Source organism: Sinocyclocheilus anshuiensis, unplaced genomic scaffold, assembly GCF_001515605.1.
Source record: "Sinocyclocheilus anshuiensis isolate Anshui unplaced genomic scaffold, SAMN03320099.WGS_v1.1 scaffold1405, whole genome shotgun sequence".
Classification (NCBI taxonomy): Eukaryota; Metazoa; Chordata; class Actinopteri; order Cypriniformes; family Cyprinidae; genus Sinocyclocheilus; species Sinocyclocheilus anshuiensis.
The window spans coordinates 239,659-252,705 of NW_015549639.1; the positions used below are offsets into that span (position 1 = coordinate 239,659).

Genomic DNA, 13,047 nt, shown 5'->3' on the forward strand with positions numbered 1-13,047 from the left:
CCTGATCAATGCAAGCGTTTTAGGGGCTTATGATGACGAAATCAGCTCCGTATATTAGACATATTAAATATTAGATTTAAGTTGTGCCATTTTAACCCTTGACATCCTTTACAAAAATAAGAAAACTTTTATTAGTAAAACGCAGGACAATATTATTTTATTCAGATCCCCAAAACTTCCATAAATTGCTTGGACATACTTCCGGGTTTGGGATAGGGAAATCACAAGATGACGTTATTAATATGGGCGTGGCTTCGACGTCACACTCGGACGTGGGCGGGGTTGTATCGGGATGGGCGTGACTTCTGACGTCACACGTGGATGTGGGCGGGGTTGGCTGTCCACCGCAGGCTGCAGCTAGCCCTACTTGAGCTATTGTTAAATACATTAAAGAAATAGGATTAATCAGGAGAATTTAGGAATGTGTGTGTTTTATATATTATATATATATATATATATTAGTTGCTTATAGGTTGTTTGCAATCACGTGATTCTGATGACGCGCGACATGCAGCTGGAGGGCAGGAAGTGATTTTTCTCCATAGAAATCACTAGCAGAAACTCAAAATGCCTGTGTTTTGCGTTGTTTATGGATGTTCAAAGTTTAAAAATCGCTCCTCTTTGTAACATAAGCACGTCCAACATGTTATGATTATCAATACCTTTCTCTTGTAATAGCGTGGTGGTTGATGAAGAGAGATCCCCTCATACGATTGTAAGGCGCGTTGGGTGTGCAGCAATTCAATGAAAGCGCTATATATATATAGCAGCCCAATCTATTTATATCTTTATAAATATACCACATACCCTGTACATGCAGCAACGTTTCAGGAGTGACATCTATCCCGCATCCCTCATATAAATACGGGATTCACTTTCGAAATAGTTTGTTTACAATCAGGGTTAGTTGCTTAGCCTATATCCATCGCCTTAATGGCAGGCAAGTATTTCAATTTAGTTTAAAAACCTTTATAACATAAGGATCACGTCCAACATGTTGTGAATATCAATACCTTTCTCTTGTAATAGCGTGGTGGTTGAAGAGAGATCCCCTTATACGATTGTATTCAAATTCTGAATCGATTATAGCCTAGAAAGCCAGCAAAGAGCGCTTCCATATAATCACTAACAAGCTGTCATTCACTTCAATTGATCACAATCTCACGATGTTCCTTTATAATCAGTGAAGCTTTCTGAACTGCAAATAATATCTTATTTACATCGTGTCTACGTGTGGCATTTAGCACTGAGTGAATTCTGAATGCATGAGAGGTGGCAGCCCAATCTATTTATATCTTTATTAATATCTTAATATATTATTATATCTTATATTAACCATTTGCACACACGAGCATTATCGGGCTCCGCTCCTCCCGACCGTTTACAAGACACTTTTTCCTGCGTTTTTCAGTCAATTTCTTGACTTTTCCCCACTTATGAACAACACATTTTCGTACACGATAAAAGCTCCTTGTGGGTTCTCGGTTTGGTCGATTTGAGCATCCATAAACAACGCAAAACACAGGCATGTTTCTGCTAGTGATTCCTGCGGAGAGAAAAATCACTTCCTGACCTCCGGCTGCATTTCGCGTCATCAGTGACGTCATGTGCAAACAACCTATTGCACCAGAAGTTGGTTTGCCATCCGCCGTAAAACGTTGTTAGAAGAAGAAGAAGAAGACGAAGAAGAAGAGCCCTACTTGAGAAGAACGAGAATGTCACATGACGGGAATGTGTAGCTCGCTGTAGTCAGCTATGCAACTGTGTGATCATGGCGGATCCGGGAGGAGTGTCACTGGAGTCATGGCTAAGTGAGTTGTTATGCTAATACATTAGTAGAATACGATTTAATTGTACTCTGTAACGGCTTTAAGACAAGCAGTCACATCCAGATGCTGTTTGTGACCAGTTGTTTTGTCATGGAGTCTCTGTGATATTTAGACTTACATGATGTCATGATGGTTAGACGGAATATAAACTGATCCTTCCTAGACTGCATTTTTAGGTGTGATAGGTGCGTTCCAATTCAGCAGAATATTTGGGTCGAACCGAACGTTCGAACGCGTCTATTATGCACCTAAATGTCTAGGTTACTTAGGCGGCTCACTAGGTTTTGAGACACAGACGCATTTGTGATTTGCAAGCTCATCTGTCATCTACCATTATTAAGCTCCTTTTGAACTGCTGTTGCCTAAAACAGTTTAACTGAACACTTCTTTATTATCTCTAAAACAGTTGCTTCAGTTTTATGTAGAAAACCAAACATGTTGTCTTAACCTTCATTGGCATGTTGTACAGTTAAATGTAATGTAAATAGTATACGAAATGTGAACAGTTTAATTAATGTAAACTTCAAAATAAACGTGGAATCATACACTGTGATTAGTGTTGCCTCTGTGACAAATGGCTTGCTTCTATCCTAAGTCTCTTGGGATGAAAACATATGCTAAATGCACAAATTTAGATTTATCATGACCTTATTTAATAATTTGGTAATTCAAATTTTTGGGAAACAAAAGTAAAGAATAAGAGTAACAACTGATAAGTAATGCTATTTAGTTTTTGTTTGAAAATTGTGATATTAGTGAGATTTTTCTTGTTAGACAAAGCCACCAATCCTTCCAACAAACAGGAGGAGTGGGAGTACATCACTGGGTTCTGCGACCAAATCAATAAAGAACTTGAGGGGTATGTTTACCTTGTATAACTGGTATATGAAACTAATACATGAGGACACTATGTTTGTGTTTCCTCTCGTGAATCAAGTGAGAATTTTGTCTGTATCTTACAGCCCACAGATCTCGGTCAGATTATTAGCACATAAAATCCAGTCGCCTCAAGACCGGGAATCATTACAAGCACTAACTGTGAGTTTATCTCCTTCCGTCTCTTAAATTAAACAAAAATATATATTTTTTAATAAAATGACTAACTAAATTCAGATCTTAATTAGGTTTTAGAAGCTTGCATGAAGAACTGTGGGAGAAGATTTTATAATGAAGTTGGAAAATTTAGATTTTTAAATGAACTCATCAAAGTAGTTTCACCAAAGGTAATGACAATTTTGTCTTCATTTACTCATTTCAAACCTGTATGACTTTCTTGCTTTCATTTTGCTTGCTTTTGCTTTTTTAAAAGTAAACTAACCATTTAATACAGAAAAATCAACACATGAAATGTTTTAATGTCTCTATAATGTAACTTATATACCTTATATGATCTTATTTATGCTTTTTATCCTACAGTATTTGGGAGACAGAGTATCTGAACAAGTGAAGACTAAAGTAATAGAGTTGCTTTACAGCTGGTCAGTTGCGTTACCCGATGAGGCAAAGATCATAGAGGCCTATCAAATGCTAAAGAAGCAAGGTTCTTTCATCACAAATATAAACATTTACTTTTATAGGAATATCACCTACTTCATTTCTGTGTTCCAAATTTGCTAGCCTGTCTTGTTCAATCTTTACCACATTCTTTCTCAGGCATTGTAGCAGAAGACCCAGTGATTCCTGAGGACAAGACCCTCATTCCCTCGCCAAAGCCCAAGAATCCAGTGTTTGACAATAAGGAAAAGACCAAGGTGAAGAAGCACATTACAGTATCAGAGATTAAACGAATATTCCGGGTTCAGTACTATTAAAGCTTAATTAAATTGTGCCATTAAATTAGTTTCTTGCTTACAGTTTACAAAGCTACAATGGAACCTACAATTGAAGTGATACAACTTCACTGGAATTGAATAACATAAATGCTAAAATAATTGCTGTTTCAAATGTGTAGCCACAGTGTGTTAAAATGATTTTAGTCTGACAAAATTATTTACTAACCTGTTCAGGGAGGAGCTACGTCCAATTTTACCATTTTGTTGCTTTGACAACTTAAGGCCATAAAAATAATAAAAAATGGTTTTAGCTCAAATTTCAACAGAAAAGTCAATGCGAGTGCTTTTATGAAATAAAATGCCTTAAGCCCCGTTCACATCAAGAACGATAACTATAAAGATAACTATAAAGATAAGGATATTAGCGTCCACACCAGCCAAGGATATCGTCTGTTTATTCTAAGCACACGTGCATCTGTCGCTTTAAACTCTTGAGCTCATCACAGCAGGATTGATTCTGATTGGCTGTCAGTGTTTTCATCGTTCATCAGCTGGAAAAACAATCGTTCTGAAAGTGATTACAACGATATCGTTTCTCTGTGCCTTTATCGTTATAGCTGTGGTGTGAACTCTGCTATGTTTTACTATTGAGTACGATTTTTAGAACTATATCTTTATTATCTTTATAGTTATCGTGCTTGGTGTGAACGGGCCTTTACAGTTCTACTTTTAACCTCTTGCTTAACTTGTACTGAGCCTGGAATATTGTTTTATGGGGAACTGTTTTGACCACAGTGTGAGCCAGTACATGTCTTGTAAAGTTTTAAACCATTGTCTTTAAAAAAATTAAAAATTGTCCCTGCAGCGTCTTGCAGAACTTCTTAAAAGTAAAAAGCCAGAGGATCTTCAAGAAGCCAACCGCATTATCAAAAACATGGTCAAAGAGGTGAGGATTATTGGATAATTTTATACTTATGTATTAGTATTACTAATTTAAGAGAATATATGTTAGGAAACAAATATTTTGGGGTCAGTGACAAGTAAGAAAATAATTTAAAAATCTAGTTCAAATTAGGGCTGGGCGATTTTCCCGATTTTATCGATTAAAGCCCCGTTCAGACTACACAATTTTTGTCAGTTACGACAGTCACTGTGTCAGATTATGTGATTTTGACTCATAAAATCTTGTCGTGTTATGAACAAGAAACATGTCAGACTATATGATGCTACCCGACCATTCATCGCATGCCGTCATTAACAACATGCGTGCTGTCATCAATAGCGCGGGACAAGACAGAAGGTGCTATGAGCGTAAGCAAACAATGGCTAGGAAACAGCTGTTTTGCCCTGTCTTGTCATCAGAAAAGCTCAAAAAAGAAAGAAACCCTGACAATGGACACAAATCTGGATGGCATGAAGAGGATGGTATTAGGGCTGCGCATCTTGTCAGTAAAGCCGGTTCTGTAATCAGCGGTAAATCTCCATCACCTGCGTGCTTTCACATTGAGCAGCATTAACTACACAGAGCCGTTGTTAACTGACGAGCTGCGCAAAAAATCGTGCGAATATGATCGTGGTTTTGCACAGCTCGTCAGTGAACAACGGCTCTGTGTAGTTAATGCTGCTCAATGCGAAAGCCCGCACGTGATGGAGATTTACCTCTGATTACAGAACCAGCTTTACTGACAAGATGAGCATTAAATATAGCATGCGATTTATCGTGCAGCCCTAGACGGTATGGACTGTCAACGAGAACGGAGGTAAAATAGTTTTTATTTTACCTTTTTTCACTGTGTTGCAGTAGTCCCTCATCATAAATGCAGGAGTATTGTTGCCGTAGCTCCACAAACATTTTCCTCTATTGTAAAGTTACACCTAGCAGGACCGATACCATTGTCTCCCTTTCGTTTCGGCATGTTAGAAAGCCTGTGCAAAGGCGCTTCTGTGCTCCTATTGGCCAGTGTCATAGCTGTGATGGAACTTGTCGTGCAGTTCGCAGAGGTGTAGTGCACTATGACACACTACACGAGATGAAACGATTGAATCGTGCGTCCCGACGCCCATTGTCGTATACGAATCCCCACGACACCCTACGTCAAGCAGATCGTGGCAAAATATTGTAGTCTGCATGGGGCTTAATTCGAATTTATTGTTTTGCCACGATTTTATTTTTTAGAAATTGAGGAATCGCGATTTTGAATAGAAATATTACCAAATGTTAGAATTAGTCACTTTGACAATATACCGTAAAAAACGTAAAGAGAAAAGAACGATCCAACCACATGTCGGCGCACGTGATTAACTGCTCACGTGTGATGCGCTCTGTGAAGGACCATAAATTTAGCGCTAGGCGTCATTCACACAGCGCTTTTGTTTTGACGAAGATGCGACTCGGACAGTGGAATAGGTAAAACATGCAAGAAGATGGGAGTGAACTTCTTTTAACTTGAGCGCAGTGTTTTTAGAATGGCATTTCATGCATGAGACACTGCAAGAGCACAACAGTCAAACACATCCATGTTTACACAGAAAAAACAATGGAAATTTGAGTGGTACAGGTAGGTGTTCACGGGAAATTCGAGCATGGCACTGCGTCATTACGTCACGTCTGTAAACATAAAGAAGTTGTCCCGGCTACTAGGCTATCGCATGTGAGGACCCTGCAGGTGGCCGATCGTTTATAGCCTTTTCTCACAACAGCCAGAATAATTAAATGTATCATTTTGATCCAGAAAGGATTATGTGTTTATGAATTCAGAAAGGATTATGTGTTTATGAAACACATGTGAATGAAATTAAATTATATTCCAGTTTTAAATGTGCTTCTGATTACAGATAGTCTGGGATTACACAAGATTTGTATTTTAAAGACAACCAGTTCGAAGGGAGCATAATTAACTTTTTGGGTAAAATAATTTCTTAATATGAAATTCGAATGGTATGACAATTAGAGATTAGACTGTGCAGAAACTGAAATCTACACACTAATACACACTATACTCATAGTCACGCAATGCTGATGTTGTTCAAGTATAACAATAATAATAATTTGCACCGTTTGATGTGATATCAGCTAACTGATCTTTAGATTAAATCACCATTGGTAGCGCGATTTATTGTAATGCTTTTTTCCTCAGTTGGTCAGAACAAACGTGGCAGACTTGTTACTTGTTCAGATGACGGTGAAAATTCTTATTTGGGTCATATATTCCAAGAGGTAGGCTAGAATCTGTGATTGCGTAGTACAGTAAATATCCACACCGGTGCGGTGACTGACTGCTACACACACTCCTCCTCAAAACATTAGATTCATCCGCGCTGGAGCTGTGCCGGTGCACGACCCATGCAAGTAAAATAATTCCGCACACAGCTGCAATTGCAGGTTTTCAAACAGAGATGGCGACAAAGAGGCAAAACTTATGGACTGCAGCTTTAATAAAAAGTCTACTGGTGTTATACCTTCAGTCATTTTGAATTTGAATTACCTTGACTTTTGAGATTTTCTAAAATAATTTTCCTCGTATTATTTCTGAACACATTATATGTATAAGACAAGTTTGTACAATATGTAGTTGTAGTTTTTGCATCTTTTCTGCAAAGATATTTAACAAGTGATTTGTTTAACATTTACATCATGTTGACAACTTCATGTGTGCTGCACTTGGAATAAAATTTTCTTTAACTAGAGGGTTAATAAAGAAAAAGTAACTTGAATCATGTTGTAGTTACATTTTCAAGTTGACTAGTTAAGAATCTGTCAAACATTCTGGGAAAATCAAGATTAACATTTTTTGCAAAATCGCCCAGCCCTAGTTCAAATCATATGGATCTGAAGAATGTTTACATCATTTCCAAGAAATAATAAATAAATTTAATGACTTGCATGTAAAAAGTAACGACATTTTTAATTTAGTCACTGAACAGACATTAGTGAACACATAATGTGTAATCATTGTTAAATGTTATTAAAATATAAATATACATTTAAATATAAATGTAACTGTGTTTGGGGGAGATGCACCCCATGACATATTCATAAAATACTTTCATAATATCATAATATCAAAATATTGAAATTTTAATAGACTTACTGACCCTGACACACAGCCATAATGGTCTGTTATATTTGTATTTTCGTTTTTTTTTTTCCTGCATACCGATTTTGTGATTTTTTTTTTATAATAATTAGTAGTTTTAATCCAATATACTTTTCTAAGAAATAATAATACAATATTATACCAAACTATACCAAAAGAAAAAAAAGATTTTTAATTCAGAAAACAACTTGCTCATTGTTTTTAAAAGCATGTTTAGTGTATTTTTAAATAAATTCACATTTGTCATCATTGATCATTTTGTTTACTCCCTTAATCGTTGTGCTTGAAAGAAGAATAGATTTGTCACATGGCTTATAGCCGTCTTGCTTTGCTTTCAGGATGTGGTTCTACAGCAGAAAGTTTCCCATCGTGTCAGCATCCTAGAGGAGGTGAACAACAGTGTAAAGCTCCTTAATGAAATGCTAAGTCATTTCAAAAGAGATGAGTCAACGCAAGAAGACAAAGAACTTCTAAAGGTAAGACACCTGAGTTTAGATGTGGTCCCTGCTACAATTAAATGTATCTGACCATGTGCAACTTGCTTTGTTCATAGGATCTGTATAATGACTGTGAAAAACTTAGAACTGCTGTCTTCAGACTTGCCACTGAGACAGATGATGATGACAGTGCCTTAGGTAATACACATCAGTAAGCAAAAACTCATTGAGGTCTTCAGCCGATAATATATTAGAAATAACTAAACGTCCACTCTTTTAGATGTGCTTTTCTATTTTTCTTTGGTGCAGGTGATATTTTGCACGCTAGTGATGATCTCTCACGAGTCATCAACTCCTATAAAAAGATTGTTGAAGGACAGACCATTATGATTGACTTGCCAGGATCAATTGCTTCAGAACGTATGTATAATGTACTAGAATTGTTACACTTCATTACTTAATGTATTAATTAAATTTTTTTGGTATCTGAATCATCCACAGAGCTTGCATGATTTATGAGACTACTGCCCTGAAAATGCAATTCAGTGTGAGTTCATGTTTTTAATTTGTTTAGGCACCACTGACAGAACCTCTTCTGAAATTTTGATTAATTTGGCTGATTTGGACTCTGGGACCCCTTCGCCCCTTAAACATGTTTTGACATCAACTCAGCACTCCGATTCTCTACCAGCTGACCTCCTTACACTTACTCCTTTAGTTGGAGCTCAGCCTTCCTCTTCCAACACGTCCTCTGGGTCAAGTTTCCAGATCAGTCCTCCACCAAGCCAGCTTCCCAGCAGTTTTTCTCTTCTAGATGACAAACTTGATTCATTAGGTAAAAATGGCTTTATAGAACTTTTGCAGTGTATAATTTATATTTTATTAATGTAATACATTACCGTTCAGAAGTTTGGTGTCAGTGAGATTTCCATTTCAAATAAATGCTGTTCTCCAAAATTTGTTCATCAAAAATCCTGATAACACTTCATAATATAAAAATGTAAACACTTTATAATATAAAATTTAAATTCAGAAATGAAAAGCATGTTCATTGTTTTTTTTTCTGTGATACAGCAGAAAACTTTATTAGAATACAGCAGAAGAATCATGTGACACTGAAGACTGTATGTAATAGCTGCTGAAAATTGAGCTTTGGCATTACAGAAAAAAATACAATTTAGAATGTTAAAATAGAAAACAGTATCTAGTTTACATTTATTTTACGAGTTTTATATAAGAATGAGTTTAAATTCAATAAGTATCAAACAGTCACCCAGGCTTCATTTTTTGGTTTAATACAGTCTTTAAAATGTTTAAAATGAACACTTCAAAATGACTACTTTTCAGACCTTACTAATCTGGACTCAAACTCAAGCAAGTCGGCAGAAAGGAATACAAAAGAAGCTCAAAGCAATCAGTGGATTTCTTCACAAGTAAGATTACAAGAGTGCTGGATATATAAGTTAAATATGCTTAGAAAATCTGTATCTTACGATATTTGATATGTACTTATACAATTATTATTATTATTTTGTGACAGACTTCCAAATCAGTGATTGAACTACTCTGCAGCTCTGCTCCCCTACATCCTCTCATCTCAACAGTGCCACCTGCCTCTGAAGCTACATCAATCTTTGAAGACTCCCTCCAGCAGAGCTGCAGAGATTTTGCCATGCTGGACTTGGACAAGGCTAGGTAGTGAGAGGATTAAATAAAATAAAGTAGAAGTAGTATTGATAAAAAAAAAAGAAAAAGCATTGGGGTTTTCAGAATCAGAAAGGTTCATTACACTTTATGAGCAACCATTTTCAACTATGATAATGATGATAAGAGGTTTCTTGAGCATAGCAATCAGCATATTAAAATGATTTCTGAAGGATGTGACATTGAAGACTGGAGTAATGGCTGGTCAAAATTCAGCTTTCTTATCACAGGAATAAATACATTTTGAAATATATTCTAGTGTGTTGGATTGATGTCATTGGTAAATGCAAGTTGTTCACAAATGAAGCAGTTTAATATTAGCATTCATACATGGAAGTAAATGGGCACAGCTTGCACATTGTATTATTAGAGCCTTTAATTATGAATCAAAGCTGGTGGTGCAATGCCTCATTTCTTTTAAACACAACTAATTGTTTGCTTTTTTCTGTATGAAGCAGCCAGTCCAATTATTCAAGCTTGGGTAGCAGAGAACTTAGAGCTGGGGAAGAGAACATCCATCCTGCATTAACCACATTGAGTTTGCCCGCTGGAATAACACCAGTCCCTTCTGCTTTAACCTCTGCCAAACCTCAGAGCTTTGCGCCAGACAGCCCTCTCTTCAGATCCCTCTCTCCAACCTGGCCCACCAGTCAGTCACCCTCAGGCTCGGATATCTCCCTGACCAGTGTCTTTGTCCAACTGGAGGCCATTAAACCAAGTAAGGCCAATAAATAAATGTGGATGCTGTTGATTAAAGGTTCGTTTTGTTCTGATATTAGAGAACTATATCAGGTATTCCAGATTAATTACTTGCCTGTTTGGCTTAGTACGGTGTGTTTTTTACTTTTATCTTTTCACAGGTAAGGAGGGTCCAGTGACAGCCTACGATAAGGACGGTGTTCGTGTGTTGTTGCACTTTGCTTCTGACCACCCGCTTGGTCGCCCTGATGTTCTGGTGATTGTGGTGTCAATGCTGAACACAGCACCTCTGTTGGTGAGGAACATAGTGCTTCAGGCTGCTGTGCCAAAGGTGAGAGGGAGCAGAATGTATTTTTTAATGTTTTACTGAAGGTTTAACAATAATAGTTTTCCATATATCATTTAACCCTTGTACGGTGTTCGGGTCTGTGGGACCCGTTTTCATTTTTTATCAAAAAATAAATAAATAAATGATACCTCTACACCCCCCACTGGACCCGGGGCTAATAAAAGTGTGGAATCTGTGTACCTTCACTCTGTCCTCCTCCTGTCTGGACCTGCTGTGTGTGTGTGTGTATGAGTTTTATGTTTCTGCCCCTGCCATTCCCGCACAAGGTTGTGGCGGTTTAATATGCTGTTTATATTACTTGTAATTGGGATGAAGTAAACATCTGTTGAGTATTTTAACATAACATTTTTGATTGCGTTGAATTAAAAACCCAAAAATGCAGCAGGTCCACCAGACCCACGAACATTGTCTGAATAACAAAAATATGAACACCACACAAGGGTTAAATTGATCCAAACAGTACACAGTTACTGTTTTGTAATAAACAAGCATTTTTACTCTATGGATTTTGCAGTTCTGAGTAGCTTTTGATTTCATGTTTGCAGTTCATTCATTTTTGACTTTTAGTTACCTGTCTACTTTGTGATTGACAGTCTATGAGAGTGAAGCTGCAGCCCCCTTCTGGAACAGAAATGGCCCCTTTTAACCCCTTCATGCCCCCCAGTTCCATCACTCAGATCATGCTGCTGGCTAACCCACTGAAGGTGAAGAAAGAAACACTTGTTTACTTTACTATGAAAATGCTATCATAAAACAAATTTCACAAATGAGGACATCCTCAAAATTGGTTTTGCTAGATTTAGCTTACTTCTGGGTGCAAATTTGTCCTCAAAAAGACACTTGTCTCAGCATTATCAAGACATTTATTAAAGAGAAGTAACTTAAAGGCACAATATGTAAGATTTTTTTATTAAAATATCCAAAAACCACTAGAACAGTGTTATATATTTTGCTGACTTAGTGTACTTACATTATCCCAAATATTTCGAAGAATGTTTAAATCCAGAGAAATAAGCAATTTTAACTAGTGACACAGACCGTGTCTATAGTGTCATTGTGTCGCCTGCCAATGACGTCATACACCCTCAATTTCCGGTTTTGTTTTGTAGAAAACGTGTTGCGAATCAGCTCATGGGGAAATATGAATAATTAATCATAACTAGTTATAATTAATTATAAATATTTAGATCCGCTGTAGATATTTACTTGACCTCTCAGGGTCAACTGTCTGTCAATTCTAAGAACGTTAATTCCCTGGTTAAGGGAAATAACTTTCATACTGTACAACTCTACACAGAGCTTGTAGCATAAATCTGCATGATTAGGGACTCCAGTTATGAGCAAACAATGAACAACGTCAACTCAGTCACGGCATCATCAAAATACGCCTTTGTTTCTTTGTTTGTTTTGAATACGCACTCTCTAGCGGTGAAAACTTACATATTGTACCTTTAATGTCACTGCATTTGTTTTATGTCTGTTCATACCTGTCAACATTTGGGTACCAAAATACGGGAAGGGGGGGCGGAGTAAAAAATAACCATTTTTATATTATATTATATTATTTTTATATTAATTTAAACAATTATTATCTAACAATTGTTCATTTAGTAACATAAATATATCTTAGTGTAGGCTATATCTTTAGAGTTTTATAATTCATTATCTTCTTGTCGATCCACCAGTTCACATTTACAACTGCGTGTTTTCTGCATAAAAATAAGGGTCGTTTTTGGCTTTGGTTTAAACAAAGAGCAAAAGGGCTTATTGAAAAATGCTAATTCATTCTCTGCCAGCAGGTGGCACATTTTGCCAGGAATATAGCCGTTTCCCTGGTAACTTCAGTAAACAAAGCAGCGCAGCACCTGACTTTGAAACTTGTAGCTCATATTTAATCAATTAAATAGCCTTTTGAAGTGTAAGCTATATCTCATTATACATGTAAATATACATTTAAATTTACATGTATATTTAGTTTTTTTTTCACTGGAGCACCACCTGAGTCTTCTCCTCCCATTTCTACCAGTGATCCTTGTTTCCTTGACGTGGTACTACCTGTGCACATATCAGCATCACTGGGCTGTAGGTTGCCAAGTTGAGGGGACAAATGGGTTGAAATTGGTATGCGTCGATCGTGTGAGAAAGATGCGTTTCATACAA

General features: G+C 36.8%; 1 protein-coding gene across 4 annotated transcripts in view; it reads left to right on the plus strand.

Moving 5' to 3' along the window:
• Positions 1-1,705: 1,705 nt before the first annotated feature.
• Positions 1,706-13,047, plus strand: part of LOC107659859 (ADP-ribosylation factor-binding protein GGA3-like) — a 12,403-nt gene continuing 1,061 nt past the window's right edge. Inside the window, exons 1-16 of one of the 4 annotated variants that reach the window (XM_016448948.1) lie at positions 1,706-1,811; positions 2,604-2,688; positions 2,792-2,867; positions 2,954-3,052; positions 3,246-3,369; positions 3,483-3,580; positions 4,467-4,547; positions 8,037-8,174; positions 8,252-8,333; positions 8,445-8,555; positions 8,710-8,970; positions 9,483-9,568; positions 9,676-9,830; positions 10,295-10,557; positions 10,700-10,869; positions 11,481-11,591. In XM_016448948.1, the coding sequence (XP_016304434.1) occupies positions 1,772-1,811; positions 2,604-2,688; positions 2,792-2,867; positions 2,954-3,052; positions 3,246-3,369; positions 3,483-3,580; positions 4,467-4,547; positions 8,037-8,174; positions 8,252-8,333; positions 8,445-8,555; positions 8,710-8,970; positions 9,483-9,568; positions 9,676-9,830; positions 10,295-10,557; positions 10,700-10,869; positions 11,481-11,591 (1,980 nt within the window). In that variant the 5' untranslated portion in view covers positions 1,706-1,771. The remainder of the gene's footprint in view (positions 1,812-2,603; positions 2,689-2,791; positions 2,868-2,953; positions 3,053-3,245; positions 3,370-3,482; positions 3,581-4,466; positions 4,548-8,036; positions 8,175-8,251; positions 8,334-8,444; positions 8,556-8,709; positions 8,971-9,482; positions 9,569-9,675; positions 9,831-10,294; positions 10,558-10,699; positions 10,870-11,480; positions 11,592-13,047) is intronic. The other 3 variants (XM_016448949.1, XM_016448950.1, XM_016448951.1) reach the window with 3 other exon arrangements.